General features: G+C 41.0%; 1 protein-coding gene across 2 annotated transcripts in view; it reads left to right on the forward strand.

Moving 5' to 3' along the window:
* Positions 1-25225, forward strand: part of ash1l (ash1 (absent, small, or homeotic)-like (Drosophila)) — a 33157-nt gene that overhangs the window by 1906 nt on the left and 6026 nt on the right. The window contains exons 3-25 of one of the 2 annotated variants that reach the window (XM_077195224.1): positions 2665-2826; positions 3301-4099; positions 4797-9183; positions 10923-11640; positions 12626-12799; positions 12891-12985; positions 13297-13370; positions 13730-13775; positions 13953-14061; positions 14193-14399; positions 15585-15731; positions 16818-16926; positions 19814-19975; positions 20079-20149; positions 20344-20516; positions 20633-20785; positions 21262-21316; positions 22366-22498; positions 22741-23010; positions 23406-23492; positions 23673-23763; positions 24305-24443; positions 25040-25212. In XM_077195224.1, coding sequence (XP_077051339.1) covers positions 3512-4099; positions 4797-9183; positions 10923-11640; positions 12626-12799; positions 12891-12985; positions 13297-13370; positions 13730-13775; positions 13953-14061; positions 14193-14399; positions 15585-15731; positions 16818-16926; positions 19814-19975; positions 20079-20149; positions 20344-20516; positions 20633-20785; positions 21262-21316; positions 22366-22498; positions 22741-23010; positions 23406-23492; positions 23673-23763; positions 24305-24443; positions 25040-25212 — 8161 coding nt within the window. In that variant the 5' untranslated portion in view covers positions 2665-2826; positions 3301-3511. The remainder of the gene's footprint in view (positions 1-2664; positions 2827-3300; positions 4100-4796; positions 9184-10922; positions 11641-12625; positions 12800-12890; positions 12986-13296; positions 13371-13729; positions 13776-13952; positions 14062-14192; positions 14400-15584; positions 15732-16817; positions 16927-19813; positions 19976-20078; positions 20150-20343; positions 20517-20632; positions 20786-21261; positions 21317-22365; positions 22499-22740; positions 23011-23405; positions 23493-23672; positions 23764-24304; positions 24444-25039; positions 25213-25225) is intronic. The other variant, XM_077195223.1, reaches the window with a different exon arrangement.

Genomic DNA, 25225 nt, shown 5'->3' on the forward strand with positions numbered 1-25225 from the left:
TGCTTTTAATATGCTGTTCAAAATTAAGATTAAAATTATGTAGACACTTTCTTGTTGTTGAACGTTAACATTCGTAGTTGATGTGCTGAACTACACTAAACTACTCTAAAAAAAGATCACTTTTGAGTCCAGTTGGTTAAAAATAATCACGAAGATGTCTAAATAAGTGAAGTTAACTTAGTGCTAAGGAAAAGTATAGATATAATTTGTTTGCAGATGCCACTTGACTGGATATTGTTTTCTAATACAATGACATTCAAGTGTGGATAGTTCACCCTAAAATGAAAATTCTGTCATCATTTACTCACCCTCAAGTTGCCCCAAACCTATACGAGTTTCTGTCTTCTGTTGAACACAAAATATGATATTTTGAAGAATGTTGGAAACCAGAATGTCAGAATTTTCATTCTTGGGTGAACTATCCCATTGAGTGTCTAAATGCATGACATTTTGGGTCGGCGTGAAACAAAATTCACTCTATTTTCTAAATGCATGTTATTGATCTTATTGTGACGGATTCATCCATGTATGTTTCATTTTTTTAAATGGTTTTTAAGCTTGTAATTTTTAATCAATGTCATAACTAGATTTTCCAGTGAAATGACAGACGTCTTTCTGGTGACGTATGCCAGACTTCTATAATGATGTCATTCACTTAAACCCCGCCCCTTTTATATAATCCTCTATAAGCTTGCAACCAATCAGTTCCATCTAATCTGTAACTGATGAATAGAACTCAGTCCCCGCCCTTTTTTATTTTCTGGTAATGTTTACCTCATATGTACCTCACAATACGAAAAAAAACATGTTGCTACTCTGGTTGCATTTCAACTTCACTATGCAAATAGTAGATTAAAAGATGGTTTTGAATAAAAGAAGACATAACTGCATGTAAAGGGAAGAGTGGGAAATGAGAGGAGATAGCCTACTGATTGTTTGCTGTAAGTCATCTACACCATATTTTTAATAGCTTTTAGATGCAATTTGAGGTTTTTCTCCTTGCCATCTATTCACCCTAAGGCTCACTAAATCTCTCAAACTTCAACTGCTCCACCGTCTCCCAATTTGCCCTGCAGTGTTTTTTTGGCTGACTGGAGGTTGTGGCTTTCAGTACTCATAGAATAAAAGAGGGCACCTAATTTCATAGTTGAAGAAAGGCTGTCTAAACACACTGAGTTAGTATATTATATCTATGCTGCCAAAACAAGCACAGATTAAAGAGTCATGAATGACAGATGGTGAAAGAGCGTGGATGGAGGAAGCAAAAGAATCGATGAATTCAGAGTTAAATTTTTGTCTGTTGATAAATTCACTTTGTTACACTGAGACAAATTGCTTTATCTGGCCACACTTTATTTTAGCGTTCATGTTTCCATGTACCTCCATAAATAACTGAAAAGTAGCTGTAATTTTCTATATGCTTGGTGTGTCATATTTGGGTAACACTTTATTTTACAGTGTCAATACATATGTTACATGAAGTTATTTTAATCCTAACCCTATAGTAAATACATGTAGTTAGTAACTTAATATTACTCAGTCAGTACTTAGGCTAAATGTATAATTACAGTGTAACAAAGACGCCTTAAAATAAAGTTTAGGCTAACCCATTTTTATTAGTGCAATTATACATAGTTCACATTGTTATTAGTATAGTAATTAACTATATTAATATGTAATATTTGTAACACAACTAGTTTAAAATAAAGTGTTTTAGTTGGTTTGTTTTATTTATTTTGTTCTGGTAGCTGAACTGGTAGAGTATGACACTTGCAACGGCAAGAGCATGAGATTCCTATAGCATCAGATACATAAAAGTAAAAGTGTTGGATTATTAGCAAACGATAGCTTGCTGCAATTCTGTCCAGCTTTCCCCCAAGACTTTTCCCGCAGCCATTTTACAATACAAGGTAGCATTTATTTTTGGCATCTTCTCCGCAAAGAGAGGAGGGACAAGAGAGCGAGCACAGTACCAAGAAGCGGAGTACGACCCAGAGCGCTGAGGAAATAGGGGAATGATTGTCACTAAGGGAGGGACGGACCAGGGGAAAAAAGACGGAGGGAGGGAGTGCTAGGGAAATGTGTTTTCGATTAGCAGAAGCACAACAGCTCTAGTTTGACCGCTGTACTGTTAGATTTCCAAGTGAGTGTTAGAGGGAGACGGAATGAGTGAGAGGATGAAGAGAGTGACAGAATGGGGTGAAAGGGTAGGTCCAACACAGAACAAGCGAGGTGTGATTTTTGGAGCACCATGTGTGAAACAAGAAAGAGCGAATGGAAGAGTGTTTAAGTGAAATGGGGTGAGTAATTATAGTTAACATAGAGAAGTCGGAGTAGAGAGAAGGAAGGCATGACTCCAAGTTCTGTTGCCAGATTATAGTTGTGGTGATTTCACAGAAAACAACTCTCTCAATATAAAGACCACCACTAATGAAACAACACTCTGTAAAACGGCTCTCTGAGCTTATTCTCGTGCCGAGCTCTAAACGGCCGTAACCGTACTTGTAGTGTTCCAATGACCTAGGCGTTCTTAATAGACTTGTGTAATATTTAAACCATCACTCTCAGTGGGGCATAAAGAAACTGTCCACTTCTGTTGCTCTGCCCTCAGTTTTTCCTTTTCTTTCTTGGCCTTTCATTCACTCTCTGTGCTTTTCTGACTAGATGTCATAAAAAGGGCTCGGAAAGGTGACTGGATCCTCTGTCTCCCAGAGGACCCTTTTATGCTGAGGTCACCGCTCGGTCTCGCCTCCGAATGACTTGACCCTCAGAAAGCACCTGTGGCTGGCGCGGTACTAAATTACTCAGTGGCCCTTTGTTTTGGAGGTATGTTAGGGGCAAAAGGTTACTTTTGTCAAGCCCCCAGTACTTTTTTTGTGCATTCCAAAAAAAGTTTTATATTATCCATGTAAAATTGTGCTTGATAAAACTAATGTATTAGAATATGAAGCAGTTGTAAAAAGGTTTTCTTCAAAAGCCTCAATGATTCATAAAAATATTACTGAAATGTGTTTAGTTTATAAAGTAAATTTGTGTCAGCTTTATGTCTGGCAACATAGGTTATCATTCAGAGCCACCAATTATCAAAAGTCTGAGTCAGATTTTGGATATTAGTGAATTGCAGCTGTCTAGGCTTTCTGTGCCCTTAGTTTGATCATTTGAAGTCGTATTTGTGGTGGTAGTGATCCATGTTTGCAAAGCCATTCTGTGTTAATAATTAAATTAAAGGTTAACGCTGTCTTAGAAGTTTGGCTTATTTGTCTTTTGGTCATAACACCCCCTTTGTTTTTATCTCCACAGTTTGAAGGTGAGAGAGCTGGGCACTTGGCAAGGGACAACATTGATTCAACCCAACAAGGATTTATTTCCCACCTCTGCTACACCCCCCTTCCCCTTTCCCTCCATTCAACTTCCTTCCTCCTACCTGACATCTGGAAAGTTCTCCTGTACCTATACCTGCGAGTAAGAACATCCTGTCCCCCTTAAGCCCCCCTTGTTCCCCAAATCACCAATGGATCAGAGGACACAGGGGGGGCCCTCTACGCCACCTCCGCTCCCTTCCAATGCCCCCCCAACAGAACGTGAGAAAGAAGGAGTAGGAGGGAAGAAGGATGATGAAGAGGAGAAGAAGAAACGAGAGAAACCAAGAGATGGAGCACAGAGTGAAACTTGTGGTGCTGAAAGTGGGACTAGTGACCAGCAACAACAACAGCAGCAACCCACACAGTTCTCAGTCAAAGAAACCAGTTACTCTGAGGGCAATGTCAAACTCAAAATAGGCCTGCAGGCTAAACGCATGAAGAAGCCACCTAAGATCCTTGAGAACTATGTCTGTCGGCCAGCCTTCCGAGCCACTGTAAGACATAGTGGAGGCAGGGGCGGAGGGCGTGGTAATCGTGGGGCTGGAGCCATTGATGGGAGCAGCCACACTTCTAGCCCAAGTCATGGAAAAGAAGGAGAAAAAAGCCCCTCTGTCAATCGAGGAGCACCTCTATCATCTACTGCTCCTGCTGCTACGTCTCCCTCGCCTTCTCTTCCTCTTCCGCCTGTTTCAACCAGCCAAGTCACTCCTGTGAATGGAAGTGCTCCAGCAAAAAGGGTAAGGTTGTTTAACTTCTCATGCAGCATTTCTTAGATGTCTAAGAAATTGTAAACAATGAAAGAGACTAGCTGAAATTACATAACAAGCATCCAGTACAACAAACCAACAGGGATAAGGGATAGACTAACTCAAAGTACCCTCTCAAAGTAATATCCCTCTCACTACACTTCCCATTCACTAAACTGTGGTTTCATCAGATAAATAAGCTTTGCTCACTCTTCTCTCTTTCAGTCACCCATACACTTAAACTTTCTGTTTTTTTCCTTTTCCTCATTTCTCTATGCTTTTCTGTTTGACTCAGAGTACTTTGTTGTTCACTCTTAGATTTTGTTTCTTCATCTTTGTCTCAACTCTGTCCTAATGTCTTTTTAACCCTACTTATATTTCTAAATTTCGCACACTTCTTCCTTCTCCCGTCTCTCTCTCTCTGTTGTCCTAGTGCTGTATTATTGATTTGAAAGAAGAAAATAAACAAGTAAAAATTGTCAAATATTCAATTAATGAACAGAAATTTTAGTAGCATAAAATAAAAAAATGACATAAAATGAGGTCTTTTTTTTAATAGCTTGGAGAAATCCAGCACAGTTAATAATGCATAATTTCTTTGTGTTCCATGATTTTCCATATTACATTGAATTAAATGTATGTAACAGTGTTTCCGTGACTCAGTTTTTTCTTCTTTATATACATATAGGGTCCTCCAAAACTTGCCTGTAAGTCTGAGGGAAAAGCTGATGTAAAATCTGTTGCTGCTTCAGAGAGACCCCTTAACCTTCATCGCCCCATGACAGAAAGCAAATCGCACTCCTCTGGAAAGAAAAACCATGTTCCTCAAACCAACTCCCCCGCCCCATCGCCACCAACAATGCCCCCAGTTGCCACATCGCAACAGGAACCCAAAACAGATGGGATCTTAAAATCTTCTCAGTACAATTTTTCTGACGGGCAAAAGGAACAAGAAAGAGGAATTTCTGCCTGGGGTGCCCCTACTGTGACAGAGAAGCTTGCTCAGCTCATTGCTACATGCCCACCTTCAAAGTGCCCAAAGCCGAAAGCCCGGAAGGTGTCTCCAGCTCCAGCACACAGTAGCTCACCTCCCTTAATTTCTAATCTGCAGCGCCCTGAACGGGCTATGGCAAATAGGAACACCTATTCCAGGGCTGTGCACCTTGCCCCACCACCACCTGTTTCACGGCCCCCAGGTCGCCCATATGGTTCCAAAAACAAAGACAGTATCCTGGAAAAATTTTCTGGCACTTCTAGAAAAGAGGAATCAGATGGACTTTCAAAAGGTGTCACCAATAGCAACAGCAGCACAACCACCACCACCACTAGTACTGTTCTGTCTCAAAACAATAGTCGTTTGACAACGACATCCACAAATGATAGCACTGACAACAGTACCACCAATGGATTAAAATCTCGTCTTGGGCATTGCACATCTCATTCTTCCTCCACGGCTTCTCTTTCTTCACCAATATTTTCCTGTTCCTCATCCTCCTCGATAGAGAGAATAGGAAGTACAGGATGTCACATAGGTTTGCCAGGCTCCCTAGCCTCATGCCCTAGAGCAAGCCCCTCCCGAATAGAGGATTTTACTGAGAAAGACAAAGAGCGTGACCGAGACAAAGACACGGACAATCCCAGGGATTTAAGTAAGGGCTCCACTCCAGCCATGGCAGGGAAGCAAGATGCTAAAGAAAGGTGTCCTTTGTCAGCTTCTCGAAGTGAGAGGGGTAAACACAGTGAGAGCTCAAGCCCAGTCAAACGTAGTCCCAATCAGGAAAGTCGCGTTAGTGGGGTACCAAGTCCTGCTGAGTCCACCAAATGCACTATTTCACCTTCATACCCTTCTGGTTCCAGCAGGAGCCCAACACCACTATGCGATGACATTGGGGCTGCATCTCCTGCATCACCAACTGAGCAGGATTCAAAGCCTCTTAAGAAGCGGCGGGGACGGCGACCTCGCTGGACGAAGGCAGTGAATCGAACCCACAAGTCTTTACTTGAGGCTGCTTCTAACCATCAGAATCTCGCCACACCAATGCCCTTAGGGCTTTCATCCCTGTCCCCTGCTCGGCGTCCTGTGGGACGGCCTCCCAATTCTAATCTCATGCCCCCTGTTGTTTCAGAACTTTTTGAATCTTCACCCAAGAAGAGGGGACGGCCCAAGAACAAAATGCCTCGGTTAGATGCACCAGCACGTGGCCGCACCCCAAACAAACTGGCACCCTCAAAAGTTTACTCCAGTCTGCTCAAATCTAAAGAAGAACAGGATCCCCCTGTTTTGCACCCTGAAGTGGACTTTAATCCACCTAAACCCATGGCAAGAAAGCGAGGGCGCCCCAAGCGCTTACCTCCTACCCTTCCACAAGAAACCCAGCCCCCAACACTTGCTCCTGAGTCAGGGGATGCTTCAGTAGGTGAAAAACCTTTTCGTAATAAAGGCAATGGGCAGCTCATCATGAAGACGATCATAGGCAAAATCAATAAAATGAAGACAGTAAAACGTAAGAGGCTCCTCAGCCAAATACTGCTTGGGCCGAAACCAGGGACTGAACAGGAAGGCTCCAGAAACAGTGGGCCACCAGGAGCTCCAGCTGCTACAAAACCACAGTCTCTGTCATCACTTGCTGCTACATTTGGGGGCAAATTAGGGCCGCAGATCAATGTTAGCAAAAAGGGGACAATATATATGGGTAAAAGGAGGGGTCGTAAGCCAAAATCATCAGCTAATCTCTCCCCAGGTGCCCCCACACCCCCTCCAGAACCGTTCTTGTCGCCAAACACTTCTTCCCCACTCCATCATCACCAGTCGCAGGCCTTGCAAAACCAGCAACACCAGTTGCCTCCGTCTGAGGTGTTCCCTTCCCCATCACTCTCACAGTCAAGTGGAGGTCAAAGTCCCATTAGCGATGCTAGCTTTGTTGAGCCTGGCTCAGTGCATTTCTCATCCCACCCACACTGCAGCCATTCCCATCAGGGCCACCACTCATTCTCCTTTCCCCCACCTACTTTTTCAGCCCCGTCTGCTCGCACTGTAGGGAGCTCCACATCATCCACAGCACACCCATCTCAGAAGAAGTCTTCTTGCCGGGGTTACCACCATCACCACCACCACTACCGGCAACACTACCATTATCGAAAGTTTTCTCCTCCAAGGCCGCTATTGCCCACGTCTCCTGCTCCTCTGAGTGAGCTGAAGGAGGCCACACCTTCCCCAGTCAGTGAATCGCACAGCGAAGAGACTGTACCCAGTGACAGTGGCATTGGAACAGACAACAACAGCACCTCGGACCGTGGGGAAAAGACTGGTTGTGCAAGTGGCTTAGCTGGTGTAGGGGTCTCACAGGGCATGGCAAGTGGACTATTAATGCCTGGTGTCATAGGTCCAGCCATGGGAGCGGGAATGGGACTTTCTTCAAGAGGAAGGAGGCGGCACTCATCTTCAGTTCTTTTGGAACGTCCGTCACCTACACCCTCTCCACTTGGAGCGAGGACATCACCTGACCCAAGAAGACCGCACCCAGCTGCCCCATCATCTGCTTTGGTTGGACATAAAGAGAAGCACAAGCATAAGTGCAAGCGTCGTGCACATGGCTGCCCTAGCTATGACAAAATAAAAAGGCAAAAGCGCAAACGCAAGAAGAAGTACCTGCAGCTACGGACACGCCGACAAGACCCAGACTTTTTGGCTGATTTGGATGAGATCTGTGTTCAGCTCAGTGATATACGAATTGCTCATCGAACACCTACACTTCGTTTGGGTAGCAGCTTGGGTCTGGGTGCTGGGGCAGCAGGACCGGCCCGTGGGTCTGGCTTGGGAAGTGCCAGAGCCAGCAGCAGTCTTGGAGGTGGAACCAACCCACCACCCCATCACTATCTACATAGAGACCTCTTGCCCACCATCTTCAGGATAAATTTTAGTGGATATTATTCACCTCACCCAGCCTACCCATGTGATTCCCTTCATTATGTCCGTAAGCCAGATCTTAAAAAGAAAAGAGGGCGACCACCTAAGCTCAGAGAATCTATATCAGAAGTACCGTTTGTACCTGGGTTAGGCTTTCCGCTGTCTAGCGGTGGTTTCTATCACCCTTCTTATGGTGTCCCATACTCTTCTGCCCCACTGGGACTTGGCTACTATCGGGGTTATACCCCAGCAAGTGCCCTGTACCCCCACCCCCATCACCAGACTCCCCACTCTGGCCCATCCCACCATGTTCATTCCCCCTCTTTTCCTCCACCTCCGCCCCCTTCTTATGTCCATCATCATCACCCATCCCACCTGCTTCTTAACCCCTCCAAATTTCACAAGAAGAAACATAAGCTGCTTAGGCAGGAATATCTAGGTGGTGGTCGTTCGTCAGTACTCTATCCTGCCATGTCGTCTGAGCTGTCATTTGGCTGGCACCACAAACACAAGCATAGACACAAGCACCGTGATCGCTGTGGAGAAGAGGAGGGTGATGATGGTGGTGGAGTTGTAGGTAGCATAGGTGGCAGAAGTGGAGGAGGTGAGGGGTTGGGAGTCGGAAGAGGGGAGCGAGGGAGTGTAGAGTCCCTTCAGCGCTGCCGGTTTGGGCGAGATGGCTCTGCTGACTCCAGTGCTAACAAACAGGCAGCTTCTGCCAACTCTCCTTCCTCTTCCTCCTCATCTTCTGCAGAACGGTACAAGCGTAAAGAGGCCTCTTTGTCTTGTCTTGGGCCTTCACGACTGTCTTTGGGCAGCACGAGCCGGGGACATCATCCTGTTGACTCCTGGTTTAGAATGGGAAGTTCTGATACTGATTATTCCAAACTCTGTAGAAACCAGTCCCTTTCTGGGTCTGGTGCATTCTCTGAAGGACATGCGCAAAATACAGTGGAGTGCTCAGAGAGTGACGAGGAAGATGCGGCTTCCCCCATTGAGGAGGCAGAAACCAGCCACCACACCAACTTGTTTGCATCTGCACTATCTAGAACTTCGCTCAAGGGGAGTCGGAGCAAAAAAGGTGGAACGTCAGAGAGCCCCAGCATTTCACGTTTGGACCGGACAGTGAGAAGGGATCGTTCCACATCTGCAGAGAGGAGAGAGATGGGTAAGTGAAAAATCTTATGCTGATATTGATGCTGAGCCTATTAAACTTATAAACCATAATCACAGCGCAAAAGTATTATATTACATCCATGTTCAGTTCAGTAATGTCCTTGCATTTTTTTACATGTTGTTTTCAACCGACTGAATGCAATGAGCCTCCTGATGTGACCCAAATTTAGTTTGACATTGTCAAGGTTGCAGAACTAATGCAGTGAAATGTTGTCACTCTCCAAATATAGCTTTACCTCGGCGTCCTCCATATTTCTGTGCTAAAATTTTATTGGACGTCACTTGCTTCAGTGCATGCTGCAAATTTATGATTAGTCTTCAGTACTTCCTGTCAGTGGTCTGTATTGATTTCAAGGCCTGGTCATCACATCAAAAGCATTTTGCATGACCTGTTAAAAGTGGTTAATACAAAAATAGTCAAAGCTGCAGCTTGTAGTTAAAGGTCCTACAATACACACTACCGAGTATATACACAGAATGGCTTGTTGCAACATCATTTGTTCTGCACTCCAATAGCAGTGGGATTCCAAATACGCTACTTGCATATACAGACCCGGGGCTAAATTTCTTCACACTCACATATAAACACCTGCTCAAATGTTATAGTTCTGAACCAGGTAAAACAGAGCTGTTTTCATAACAATGTGGCTTCTCAGTCATGCTGGGATGGATGGGCAGTGTGTTTGTGTAAGTGAATGCATAGAGGGTCCCTAATGAGACAGCAAAGTGTAGTATGTAATCCAGGATTAGAGCTCAGGACATGAGGTCATCCACCGGTCATTGACTGCACCATTTATTCACGGTAGCAGTGAGAGCAAGAAACTGATGAGAAAGAGTAAAAGAGGAGGATTAAAGGCTAGAGGAAAATAGGACTGATTAAAAAAAAGACTAAGGCTGTGAATAAGATGTGATTGGAAGGAAGAGTTAGTTGATGAATTGGTGCCCATATAAAGTTAGTGGTGCTTGCTAAGGCAGTCATTAATATGTGATTTGTGCAAAGAGCTAACCATAAGTATTAAACTGACTTGTAACTCGTCTCACACAGGAATTGTGGAAAAAACATTGACTGATGGAACGATAAGATGAATAGAACATAATAGACTAGACTGTGTTGAAAGTGAGTCAGACTGAGATTAAGTTAATTAAAGGGATAATGGAGGATAGAGGAAACACAGTTAATGAGGCCCTGCACACATGAATATATGATGATGCTTTTTTGCTGAATCTGTGAGATGATTCTTTTCTTCTACATCAGAATTTGGCCATTGGGAGATGAGGAGATAAATTGGATTACAGATGGTGTAGAAACGATTATCATGTCCCCATTCTGTTATTTGCCTGTTAATAAACTTGTTCTAAATAAAGATAATAATCTAATCACGAATTTCAGAGTTTAGCTTAGTCAGTGCCAGGATGCTGTTTTCTGTGTTGGATTTTGCTCAGCGTTCAAAGGATACTAAATTAGCCAGTCAGTAACAGTCATTTGGTATATATTTGTGTGTGCTTTTTTTATTTAAATTTAATTTATTTTATCCTTTGTTTAAATTATAATTGTCTTTGTTAACTATGAAATAGGGATTTGCATTTAGTCATTTTAACTGCTCGATTACTTGACATAGGCTACATGCTGTGGGACCTTGGATGATAGATTGAGTTCTGTGACTTGTTCAGTTCTTGTTTGATTATTTGAATAATTTCAGCCACTCAACTCTTTTTGGTTTAATCTCATAGGGAATGTGTCTGGCATGCAGAACCGAGGTAGTCAATCCAGTGTTCCTGAGGTCTCTGAGGGTCCCCATCATCGGCACCACCACCCTCCTTTATCCCTCTCCCACTCTTCCTCTTGCCTTTCTCATTGCACTCTTGACCAGCCTGGAAGTGCCGCAGCTCTCCGGCCCACCAGTCGCCAGGCTAGTCCCTCCACATGCTCCTCCCAGCCTGTATGCGGCCTTGACTCCCCCCCTTCGCATCACTCCCATCGGCCCCCTCCCAAAAACAACCTGCACCATGTCAACAAGATCCTCCGTGCAAAGAAGCTCCAGAGGCAAGCACGCACAGGAAACAACGTAGTGAAAAAACGGGGTCCGGGGCGTCCCCGTAAGTACCCGTTGCCCTCTCCTCCCCCATCACCATCACCACAGGCATCTGAACAGGAGAACCACCCATTACCTGAAAGGCACAGAGGAAGTGTGCTCTGGGAGGAAGACACCGTGGTTGATGTCATTGAGTCTGTAGTGCAGAGCCAGCGTAGAAAGGGACGCAAGCGGAAACACTGGGAGAGGGAGACCGAAGGAGGCGATGAGGAAGAAGAGGAACTGGAGGAGGAAAGAGAGGCGGAAGAAGAAGAAGAAGAACTGTCAGCTGCTAGAGAGGAGGATGTGATGCCGAGAGTTAGAACAGAAGGAGGGAGGGAATGGTTGACGCAGGAAGAAATGCATTGTTTTCGCAGGTATGCAATACAAAATACACCATTCAAATGTGTGGGGTCAGTACATTTGAAAGAAATTAATACTTTTTTTAGCAAGGATGCATTACATTGATCAAAAGTGACAGTAAAGACATTTAATGGTACTAATGATTTCTTTTTAAAATAGATGCCGTTCTTTTGAAATTTCTATTCATCAAAGAATCTTGAAAAAAAATGGATCACAGTTTCCACAAAAATTTTAAGTAGAACAATTGTTTTTAATATTGATAAGCACATCGACTCTTTTCTCACAGTGTCTTAAATGACTCGATAAAATATTCAGTTTTGCTAAATCCCTCCTTTCCAAGAGCTTCCTCTGCTCTGATCGATCAGATGGCCTCGTCTGTTATTGTTGGTTTACCGCTTGCAGCACAGGTCGGATGTGAAACGGCCATTAGCATATCTGAATTTTAGTTTAAAGTAACACTATGTAGTTTTTCAACCTTCATAATATATTTCCAAGACCCTTGTGATGGTACATCGACTTAGGTTAAATGACACGTCTGCCATAGCCTGACGTGGTCTGTATCGGTTTTACTGGCAGCACTATGTAACTTCGGGTTTCGGGTAGTAACCGAAGCACAAAAAGAACTACAAAATTCGACTGCTTTACGGCATACATAATTTTTCTTTCATAAAATCATGCATCATACTCTACCTTGTCTGTGGTCATTGTTGATTCCAAAGCCGGTGCTGGATAAACAGCGAGCGTGCGCGTGCGACAGTAGGCTGCTGTAGTCTAAATTATTTACGACAGCGGTAATGGACAATTCCGCTTCCAACCTGTAGGGTGACCGCAGAGGAAAAGTTCCTTGGTGTTACTTTAAAATCTGTTTAATATCAACATGAAATATAAAAAAATTGGCCAATCTACTTTCTGGTTCCATGTCATGGTCAAAAAGCTCCCCAAAAATGCAGATGATTTTTTTCTTAATCTTATTATAAATAATTGTTTTTTTATTTGCAGTGCACTGGAGGGAAAACCTGATAGCCAGTCCTCCCCAGAGTGCACAGTCCCTACTACCGTGGAACAAGCCCCAACCCCATCAGTGACCACTCAACGGGAGAAGAGAGTTGCTAGACCACCCAAAAAGAAATTTCAAAAGGCGGGGCTTTACTCTGACGTGTACAAGACTGATGAGTAAGGGTGAACATGTTCTGCAAGCCCGTTTTATCATCTAACATTCATATCCCAGGTAAATAAGCGTAACCTTTCTGCATTTCCCCATCAGTCCTCGCAGTCAGCTGCTACAGCTAAAAAAGGAGAAGTTAGAATACACTCCAGGTGAACATGAGTATGGCCTTCTACCTGCTCCCATTCATGTTGGTGAGTTTTTCCTTTATGCTTAACTTGCAGTTGTAACCTTTTAGTCTACAGATTTTGACATGCATCACTTAGTTTAGCACAATGTCTAATTGCTGTTTAGTCGACAGTAGGATTTTCAACATAACATTTTTAAAGAACTATTATTTAATTAACCAGTTTATTATGTATGGCCTCATGGGCAATCAGGCTGGTAGTTATGGTTTATGAGTTATGAGGTGATTCGTTGATTCAATATTGGAGTGAGGCAGCCTCAATTTAAAGGACAAAGCAACTGAACTAATAACTGCAATTTGTCTTTGGTGTTTGTCCAGGGAAATACTTGAGACAGAAACGCATTGATTTCCAGCTGCCTTATGACATCCTGTGGCTTTGGAAACATGATCAGGTAGCTCCTTAAAACCACATCTTTCCCTGAGTTGACAGCTGCATTTGTCATTTATGTTTTTTGCTGCAAAAATCATTTTATTAATCAGTATTTTGTTCTTGTTTTCTAATAAACATCCTTAAAACAAGATACATTGACTTGTAAGATAAGACTTCTTTTCAAAGAATATATCATATAAGCATGAATCTAACAATAATTTGTGAGGTTTATGAAAAAATAATTTGCCAAAGGGGTTATAAAAATAAACTTAATTCAGGATATATTTTCTAAAAACAAGTTTTAATATTTAAAAAGATTTTTAGCAGTTTAATGTCTGAATGCTTGCAAAAATCTTTCTAATAAAAGATGATTCTTTGTAGCTCCACAAGAGACCTGATGTGCCTCTCTACAAGAAGATCAGATCCAGTAAGCACATTTTTATTGTTTTGATCACTGCCCAGAACATGCATCTGTTTCCATAAATATAGTGATTTGAAAGGACTGGAAGTTGTTGATTTTCAGGTCTGCTCTCATTTTTGTATTGTGTTTTGTGTGCATGCTTGCAGATGATTAAGAGTAACGCATAAATCTTTTTTCAATTAGATGTCTATGTGGATGTGAAGCCTCTTTCTGGCTATGAAGCCACTACTTGTAACTGCAGGGCGCCTGAAGACCACAGCGAGAAGGGCTGTCAGGATGACTGTCTAAACAGGTAACGGGCAATTAAATACTTCATTTTTGGACAAGTCTCAAGAGGCTTACATCATCATCTATGCTCACTCATTAGTACAGTTGTAGTTCATAATGTGGATCCCATTGGTTTCTCATCTCTCTCTGTCTCAGGATGATCTTTGCTGAGTGTTCTCCAAGTACATGTCCGAGTGGTGATCAGTGTGATAACCAGCATATCCAGAAGCATGAGTGGGTGCAGTGCCTTGAGCGTTTCCGAGCTGAGGGGAAGGGCTGGGGGATCCGCACCAAGCAGCCTCTACGTTCCGGCCAATTCATCATTGAGTACTTGGGAGAGGTGGTCAGCGAACATGAATTCAGGTTAGCTGCGTTTTGGCTGTAAACAACAAAAATGAGACACAGACCTCAACTAGTTTGAACATGCTACAATTTGGTATTGTCCAACCTATATTTAGACCACCATAATTTCCTTTTCTAGCCAATGCAGCATCAATTTGTCTTGGGAATGACAGATGCAAGTCCTGCACTGTGGCCAGAGGGATTTTGAGCCATTTTATTGTGTGTATTGGTGTATTATCATGCTGATACACTGCACCCCCTTCAGGGTACAATGTTTGAACCATTAGGTGCACATGGTCCTCCTGAATGGTTTGGTAGTCCTTGTCAAAGTGCCCATCGAACACATTATGGAATGCTGTGATATTGCAGCCCAAACCATCACTGATCCAACCCTGTGCTTTACACAGTGCGGATGATAAGCCTCTTTGGGGTTTCTCCACACCGTAACTCCCACGAATGTGGGAAAGAGTGAAGGTGGACTCATTACAGAACAATACATGTTTCACATTGTCCACAGCCCAAGATTTACACTGTTGGCACCAATGAAACCAACATTTGCCGTTGGCACGAGTGATCTTGACCCTGTGGTGCTCCCGACAAACAGTTTTGGTGGAAACAGGAGATTTAATTCTGTAGAGTGTTGGGCAGCTGTAGTTTTATGTTTTTTGGACACAATCCGGGTTAGTACCTGGTCAGCCTTTTCAGACAGCTTCCTCTTGCATGAATAATTATGCATGGGGTTCGTCCTACGTGTAGGTATGCCGACATTACCCTGAATACCATAGCTCTCCATACACCATAAGACTTGCTGTACTGGTCACAGATGAGCCATACCATAGCTCTCCATACACCATAAGACTTGCTGTACTGGTCACAGATGAGCCAGCGAGACATGCACTAACAATTTGTCCTCTTTTGAACTCTAATATTTCTCCCATTATGTTTTGTGGATTGCAATATTTTATGTACATCTGTGCTATTGCTGTGCACACTCTGCTCTTATTGATTTAATTTTAAATATAAATTATTTATTAAACAGGTTTTTACATTCATTCATTTATATTTTTTTATATAATACATTATTTTTAGAATTAATTCATATTAATATAAATGTAAAATAAACACAATACCTTAACCTTGATGAAATGGTGTGTATTATTTTAATTATATTATTCATTATTATTATTTATTTTCTTTTATGTTTAGGAGTCGCATGATGGAGCAGTACTTCTCCCACAGCGGCAACTACTGTCTGAACCTGGACAGTGGCATGGTCATCGACAGCTACCGCATGGGCAACGAAGCTCGCTTTGTCAACCACAGCTGCGAGCCCAACTGTGAGATGCAGAAATGGTGAGTGAAACGAGGCCGTTGATTAGTCACTGTTGAAGTATGGCAATAAAATCCCATCAGCTTCTGATGAATTCAGAAACAGAAAGGTCATTTTTAATGGTGAGTCAGTGGGGACGTGGACAACCACGAGTACTGTGTAAGCAATGACTTTATCCTCTAGAAATTGTTGTATTATGAGCAAGCCATGGTCATGTTGAAAAATTTAAGAGGAAGGTCACGTTTTTCTTTTTTACACAAGGTGTTGAAACTTGTTTCATAATAAATTAGTGTAATTAGTCGAAACATAAAGATTATATATTAGCAACTGGATCGTGAACTAAAGATCCAGGTCAGTAGCCAACATCTGCTTGGTACCGTAACACAATTACAGACACGTCGGGCTTTTGTGTACACACACAGTCTACAGAAAAATGTTATCTCTTCCATCTCTTGCTCTGTCTATGTTTTTTTTTCTCTTTCACGCACACATACACACATTAAAAACTGTGCTTGTAGGCTGAATGGTGGCAGATCATCCATCTTTTCACACAAGAGCGATTATCTGAAGCTTGTGTTTTAGGGTGGGGGACACAGCTGTGCTGCCCAGTGTGTAGCTGTTAGAGTGCACACATACCCACATCTGTGCCAAAATGGCCTCATTCTACCTTATTACATATTGTACAACTCAGCCTAGTTTTTCAATATCAAATCCACAATGCTTGATGTTGCTTGACATGCTGATGGCTTGAGTTCATTTAATGTAAAAAATCGACACTAAGACTCAATGTAGGTACAATATATTAAATTATATTCCACAATATTACAGTTTTTACTGTATTTTTAATCAAATAAATGCTGCCTTGATGAGCATATGAGACTTAAAAAAAAAAACATTTTTAAAAAACTTGCTCACCCCAAATTTTTGAATTGTTAACGATATATAAAAATATTATTTTTATTAATCTCAGAAGAAAGTCTCATAAAACGTTGAACATTGCTTGTCTGATCAGATTATTAGAGCCGTAACAATTTGTTTCATAATTGCTATAGAATCCTGACTGAGGTTGAATGTTGAGTTTAAGTCATGAATCTGTCTCTTTCTCTCAGGTCGGTGAATGGAGTGTACCGTATTGGTCTGTTTGCTCTGAAAGACATCAACAGCGGAATAGAACTGACGTATGACTACAACTTCCACTCCTTCAACATGGAAGAACAGGTATGTTAAAAGAGTTGCAGTCACCTGTGTCCTGCATGTCAGGAACATGCCTGTCTGAAGCATGTACATACACATGAACACGCAGCTGTGTTTTGTTGCGTATGCTTGTACTTAACTCGTCCAGATCGCTGGTGCTGATTCACTCACTAATAGCCACCTGATTCTTCCAGCCACAGAATCTAGAAGGGTTTGGACTCTAAAATTAAATATAATAATAATACATTATATACAGGGGTTGACATTTAACTTTTTTGCTCACCAGCCACTGTGGCTAGTGGTTTTCCAAAGTTACTTGCTACTCAGCATTTTCACTGGCCACAATTTTGACATCGATACCATCAGTGCTTTAAGTGACCCAAAAGAGGTGCCGGTACTCTATTATTATTTTATTTTTTTATTTTTTTGCTGACCCCCCCTCCTCCCCTGGGGTAACAACAACTATATTGAAGGGGTTTAAATACAGCAGTCAACAGATGACCTTATAAAAAATAATTTAATTGTGGATTTGCTTGAGCTAGAAAGAGCTACTGAACATAAATAAAATGTGCAAAAGGGTATTTAAAACATTTTGAACAAAATGTACATAAAATAAATTATATAACATAATAACTATAGAACAGTAGAACATAAACATGAGTCTTGCTATGGTTAATTTCTTTACCCGTTTCACACACCCTCTCCGGACCACGTTGAGTTGACACCATGGTTGACACATGTACACTTATAATGGGATTTACGGCTCGATCGGACTAAAAAACCCTCATGTAAACACCTTAATCGATCCGATTGAGCTCGATCCGGATGACATTTCGATCGGATTGAAAGGGTTGGTTTATCCCTTATGTAATCCGATCGAGAGAACATGTAAATACTTGATCGGATTGAAAACCGAAACTGAAAGGACTGCGCATGTGCAATGACGTTAAATAAACGTAATGACGTATAACGCGCGGAACGAGCTGTTTTTCCTGTTGAATAAAGTGTCATATTAATAAGTTTCCCGTCATTCTAAAATTCTCATTTTACTCGCGCGTATGTGAAGTGAAGCAGGACAACGTCCCACCAGTCCTTGTTGTGGATTCTCATCCACAGACGCCTGGTTTTGGCCGCGGGGAGGGGCATTTTTACTGCGTGATCAGCACGGCAAAACGGTTAATATGCTCTAAATTATGACCAGAGACGAATTAATATTACATCTGCTGTTTAAAACAAATAAAGAACCAATAGAGGAGAATATTTATGCGCGAACAGCGGGAAACTCTGTATATTCGTGCAGTTTGTGCATGTCAAAAAATCAGATCCGATTTGAAACTTGTGACAGATAAACGCGCACATCAACCCGATTACTTTATTTATCATTCCTGTAAACACCTTTTTCGGATTCCTCAATCATATTGATTTCCTTCCGATTGTGTCCATGTAAACGTAGCAACTGACAGCGGCAAAAGCGACGCATGCTCTTAAACTCAAGTGTGTATGGGTAATGTAGTCTCTGCTCTCGGTGGGACGAATTGGGAAGCGGGCCGTGCATTGTGAAGGGCGCTCTGAAAAGCGGCAGCGCAGCTAAATAATTAAAACAGATGTGCAAAAGAGCGTACCGGTACGCTAAAAGCACGTTCTGGGCGCACGGAGAGGTGGCGGTACGCTCAAGAGCTATATTTGGAAGTGGCGGTACTGAGTACCGGCGCGTACCGGCCCACTTAAAGCACTGGATACCATGGGGGGAAAATGCCATATAGATATGTTTTATATTATCTCATAATTTGGCAGCAGGTATATTAAGCAGATGTCACTTTTAGACCTGACACACAGATGCATTATACTGTTACACATGTTTTCTTTCTCAATTGTTGTTTACGTTCACTTAAAACATAACTAACTGTGGTTACGTGAATACTCTCCAAGAACAGCAATAAGCCCAATCCCACGACCAAATTCAAGGCCTGTAACACCAATAATATTTATCCGGAGCAAATAAAAATGAGTGAGGGGAAGTGGGTTTGTCTGTCAATTTGCTGTCGTAGAGATGAGAGAGCAAGAAAGCACAGGTGGTATCGCAATTCTATTATGTGGAAAATGAGTATTGGAAGCATTTCAGATATTTCTGTATTTGATATGTATAGAAAAATCTGTATTTTTGACAACGCTACATTGCACTTAGTTTATTATTTCAGATGCCTTTTTAAAAGACTACAATTGAAAAATGTATATATTATATATAAAATTCAACTCGCCAAAGTGGCAAGTAGGAGTGACTGTGTTACACACCATTGAATTTGGCGCGTTTGCGGGGTGTTAATGTCAAGCCCTGATTATATATTTTTACTTTACTTAAAGCCTTTAAATGTAATGAATTGCGAAGGTATTCATATTGTATGTTATAATTCATTATATCTTTTCATTTATAATTGTAACCTAAGTCAAAGTGCATTATAATATTTGAAGATTTCTTTTGCATCTGAATTGGTCATTGGTCATGAGTTTTAATGCATTATATTTCTAAAGGCGAAAAAATATTATAATATATTATAAATATAGTTACAATTATTCACAACAAGACCATACAATTGGCATTACAAGGCATAATTAATGTATAAAAAATACTTTTATAATGTATTATATATTAAGTATTTAAGGAGTTGCCTTTAATTTTTCGTAAACTTCTATTATTTGTATTCATTTATTATGTATTTCACATTAATAAGGTTGAAAACATGTTGTGAACATGTAGCTTCAGACAGTTTACATTTATTTACTTTTTAGCGGAATCTTACTTTTCTTTCTTTATTTAAATCTCACATTTTTTATGTTTATTTTAACATTTTAATCTCACATTTTTTTCTTGCTTGCCAAATGATAATGTTTCTCTGCTCTTGTTGCTATGCAGCAAGCCTGCAAGTGTGGCTCAGAGGGTTGCCGTGGCATCATTGGCGGGAAGAGCCAGCGAATCAATGGGCTGCCTGGGAAAGGGGGCGGATCAGGGGGCGGAGCCCGAAGGCCTGGGAGACTGAAAGAGAAACGCAAGTCCAAACACTCATTGAAGAAGCGGGTATGAGACAGTTAATTCAATAATGATGCAGTTCTATTGGCTACAGTAGCTACTAGTACAGCATAGTCCTAAGGCAAAACTCTTTTCTTCTGTTTGACCTAAGGAGGAAGAGTCCAGTGACAGCAGCAAGTTTTATCAACACCTTTTAATGAAGCCCATGTCAAACAGAGAGAGGTAGGATCCCATCACACAAGTCTAATGCTTTGACATTTTTGTACCAACTAAATTTTCTAATTTAGTTTTTTTATATATTTCTATTTATCTTTATTTTTATTTCAGTAATTTCGTACTTCAACTTGTAAATTACCTGTTATAAATGCCTAATCTCTCATTAGTAAAGGCCCAGACTGATTTCTTGTTTAATTCAGGAACTTTGTGCTGAAACATCGAGTGTTCCTGCTGCGGAATTGGGAGAAGATGCGGGAGAAACAGGAACTTCTGAAGCGAGAGGGAGAGAGAGAGCGAGAGAGGGAGAACAGCAGCCTGTCTATTTACACACGTTGGGGAGGAGTCATCCGCGATGACGGCAACATCAAGTCAGGTGTGTGAATAATATTCATGTCAGCTGACTAATATTGCATGCAAGTTTGCCATTTAATGCTTTGATTATTCAGATAGTTAGTAAATCATGATTAGCATTTTGTTTCTTTTTTCCAGATGTATTTCTGACTCAGTTCTCAGCGCTGCAGACGTCACGCTCTGTTCGCACACGCAGACTTGCGGCAGCCGAGGAGAACACGGAAGTTACACGCACTGCACGCCTAGCACACATCTTCAAAGAGATCTGTGACATGATCACAAGCTACAAGGGTAAACAGACACTAATTAATTCAGACACACCATCACACATAAACCCATAAAAACCTGCACTTTATGCTATTGATCTTATTGTTGGCAGTCGCTTTAATTGCTGCATAATCATTTTCATTATGCAAAGCAAGAACCAAAGTCGTAATCGTGGCAAAATGGAATTGCACTGAGTTTGACATGCATTTCAGATCTGTAGTTTCTCAGTTTGGTTGACTGGACTGTAATCAGTTATGAATTTATTACTAAACGCTGATACTCGTTAGTTATTTGTTCTGATGGAAATATCATTTTAAATTATTTAGTTAGGCAAAATTCAATTAGATTAGATTTTGTAAAAGGCTTTACTTTTGATTCATCTAGAATGTTGAGTCTAATTTCAATTTAATCTTAGTGCATTTTTGTTTTATTGCTTCAGTGTCATGAGACTTGTTCGCACTTACACACTCACATTATCAATTGGTTCTTGTACTTTGAAGATTCATCTGGTCAGACTCTTGCTGCTCCGCTGCTTAACCTGCCTTCTAGGAAGAGGTGAGAACAATATTATGTTCTTAATACAGATTATTTACAATATGAATATGTACTTTGTAGTTATTTGGTGCTATTTATTTGTTATTCAACGCTCTCAGCAGTGTGGGTGGCAGCGGGATGTTTGCTAACAGTATACCACAGCTTGTGCATTTCAAACTTCTTTTTACCCCTGAGCCAAGAACGAAAATGAACTTCACCATGAGTATATCAGGGCCTTTTGGCTATGTTCACACTTTCAGTCCAAATCCGATTATTTGTGCATCCGACTGGAATCTGATCTAAATTATTAACTGTTCAGATCTGATTTGTGTGTCCCGTGGCGCTCTTTCTTTTTCCTGAATATCTGCATTGGTTTCAATGCTAATGATGTTGAGTTGATCGGGATACACCAAAAACAAAAATGGCAACGTGGAAGGGTTTGCAATACAAATGTTGTCTTATTTACAATATGACAATATGTAGCCGCCGTGCTGGGCTACTATGTCTTATGAGCCAGCGGCAGAATAGTAGGAGACTGATATGTGCAGCTGTATATAGTCTCCGTCGGTCTCAAAACATGTCTCCGTTATATTGCAACTTTTGTACTCGACCGGCACTTGGCATCAACACAACCTTGTTTCTGCAGCGACTTTCAGCATGTTTCCTATAACAACGTCTGACATGTTTACGTTTTACGTAAACATGCGAAATCCGATAAGAGGATCAGACTGAAACGGATTTACAGAAATGGGATTTCAAACCACATATGAATGTAGCTCAAAACTCACATTTCAAAACTCGGATTTGTAAAACTCACATTTCATGTGATATATAGTTCTCTTTTTTTTGCCATTCACACTTGCTAAGTATGATCAGATTCCAATCAGTTATGCACAAAAATTGTTTTTGGACTGACAGTCTGAACATTGCCTAAGTTGTCAGAGACCTGCAGATATGGTTCTTATAAAAGTCTGATGATTAATGACTGCAGTGAGAACATTCTTACGGGTCAATATGTCATCAATCCTTCATGGCAATACTTTTTGTACTGTGTTCATGTGTGTCTACAGAAACATACAGTACTATGAGAAGGTCACCGATCCACTAGATCTCAGTACCATAGAGAAGCAGATCCTCACTGGACACTACAAAACCGTCGAGGCATTTGATGCGGACATGCTCAAAGTGTTTCGCAATGCGGAGGTGAGTTACACTTCTCAGGCTCTTTTCTTACTCTCAAATATGATTACTGTAGACTATAATGTAAATCATTGTGATATAATTATAATGAGTGATAACCAGATAATTATAATGAATAAAAATTATTGTAATTAATATAAGTACTCAAGTATTATGAATAAGTTATTTGGATAAAAGAGTTATAAGATACACTCAGTAATTTTGTCCTCATTAGACTTTCCTTAATCTCTTCTTCTTCTCAACAGAAGTATTATGGCCGGAAGTCTGCTGTGGGTCGTGACGTGTGCCGGCTGCGGAAGGCGTACTATGGCGCGCGTCATGAAGCTGCTGTCCAGATTGATGAGATTGTGGGCGAGACGGCCAGTGAGGCCGACAGCTCTGATTCGCTGGAGAGAGACCACGCCCACAATCACCATGACGGAGGGGGCAGCCACGACAAAGATGATGATGTGATCCGCTGCATCTGTGGCATGTACAAGGACGAAGGGCTCATGATCCAGTGTGAGAAGTGCATGGTATGTGCTCATGTTTTTCAACAAACCCCTAAACATAAGTTTTAAAATTTAGTGTGCAACTCATCCCACGCCATTTATGCTACAAGATTGATACGGCTTACTCATCAAGGATGCATTAAATTGATCAAAAGTGATAGGGAAGACATTTATAATGTTACAAAAGATTTCTTTCAAAAACAAACTTGTAAGTACAGTGCATGTCAAAAGTTTGGAAACATAAAATTTTTTAATCTATTTTTCATTTTATTGTATTACAAAAAAATACTTTTAGTAGTTTTAATTAACAATAACAACTGCAATCTATTTCACTATTCATTATTCATACTGTTCATGTAATGTGTTGGGTATGGAATTTAAATAATCTATAATATATGTTCTGTGTTTCTGTATGTCAGGTGTGGCAGCATTGTGATTGCATGCGTTTGGAGGCAGAAGTGGAGCATTATCTCTGTGAGCTGTGTGACCCTCGTCCAGTGGACAGGGTATGTGACCTTTCAATTCATTCTTCCTCTGACTGTGTTTAGAACAGCCATATGGTCTCGTATCACAACATTTTAAAGGTCACTTAAAGATTAAGATCTCTTCTGTCATTCAGGAAGTTCTGAACTTTTGAAAGGGATTTTATTTAGTCTTTTATGCATTTCCTTTCATTGCTGCAACAGGAAGTCCCAATGGTGCCCCAACCCAGCTATGCCCAATCAGGATCCATCTATTATATATGCCTGCTGCGTGATGACTTACTATTGCATCAGGGTATGTGTATGTGTGTGTGTTTGTGAAATGAAATCCACTCTACCGTTCAAAAGATTGAACAATATTCTTAAAAAAAAGAATTTAATACTTTTATTCAGCAAGGACACATTAAATTGATCGAAAGTGACAGTAAAGACATTTATTGTGTTGCAAAAGATTTTTATTTCAAATAAAGCTGTTCCCTTTTGAACTTTCTATTCATCAGAGAATCCTGAAAAAATATATCAGGGTTTCCACGTGGAACATGGGATCATGGCAGCTTTGCCATCACAGGATTAAATTACATTTAGAAATATATTCAAATAGAGAACAGTTCTTTTAAATTGTCATTTTATTTCTGTTTTTAATGTATTTTTGATCAAATAAATGCAGCCTTGGTGAGCATAAGAGACTTTATTTTAAAAACATTTAGATCTGACCGACTTAAATCTTTCTGTTTTTAATGGTATTTTTGTTCAAATGTGTTGAAATGATGTTCTGTTTGGATTTTATATTTGTAAGCATACAAATATGTATTTATGTTTGCATGTGGCTGTCGTAGGTGACTGTGTGTACCTCATGCGGGACAGCAGACGCACACAAGAAGGCCAGCCGGTGCGTCAATCATACCGTCTCCTGTCTCATATCAACAGAGACAAACTGGACATCTTCCGTATCGAGAAACTCTGGAAAAATGAAAAGTGAGATTTTCCACTATTGCAAACTTTCTGATTCAGTTCTTTATTTGGACACCTTAAACACAAATGAAGTTATTTAAAAAATGAAATCTGAGAGATTACTCTCTCCATTAACCATCTATGCAACTACCACTTTGACGCTTCAAAAAGTTCAGAAAAAGATGGTAAAACTAATCCATATGAATTGAGAGGTTTAGTCCAAATTTTCTGAAGAGACTTGAAACCTCATTGGTTCTTGTGGAAGCTCAAACGTGCTGTGTAATACGAGAATCGACCTCATTGGTTCTTGCACTTCAAGCAAACATGCTTGAGCTTCTGTTTACCACAACTGATATCGAGTGATCGAGTCTCTTCAGAAAATTTGGACTAAAGCGATCAATTCATATGGGTTTGTTTTACGATGTCTTAATAAACTTTCGAAGCGCAATTGGTAGTTGCTTAGCTGTCAATGGAGGGACAGAAAGCTCTACGATTTCATTAAAAAGATCTTCATTTGTGTTCCGAAGACGAACCAAAGTCTCACGGGTTTGGAATGAATTTTCATTTTTTGGGGAACTATATCTTTAAATGTGATCTGGACTCTCTTTCTCTTTCTGTAGAGGTGAAAGGTTTGCCTTTGGTCATCACTATTTCCGCCCCCATGAAACACACCACTCTCCTTCCCGCCGCTTCTATCATAACGAGTTGTTCCGAGTGCCTCTCTATGAAATCATACCGCTGGAGGCAGTGGTGGGGATGTGCTGTGTGTTGGACCTGTATACTTACTGCAAGGGTGAGATGTTCAC

This window comes from Siphateles boraxobius, unplaced genomic scaffold, assembly GCF_051911475.1.
Source record: "Siphateles boraxobius isolate OS27281-9 unplaced genomic scaffold, OSU_SipBor_1 33, whole genome shotgun sequence".
NCBI classification, from domain to species: Eukaryota; Metazoa; Chordata; class Actinopteri; order Cypriniformes; family Leuciscidae; genus Siphateles; species Siphateles boraxobius.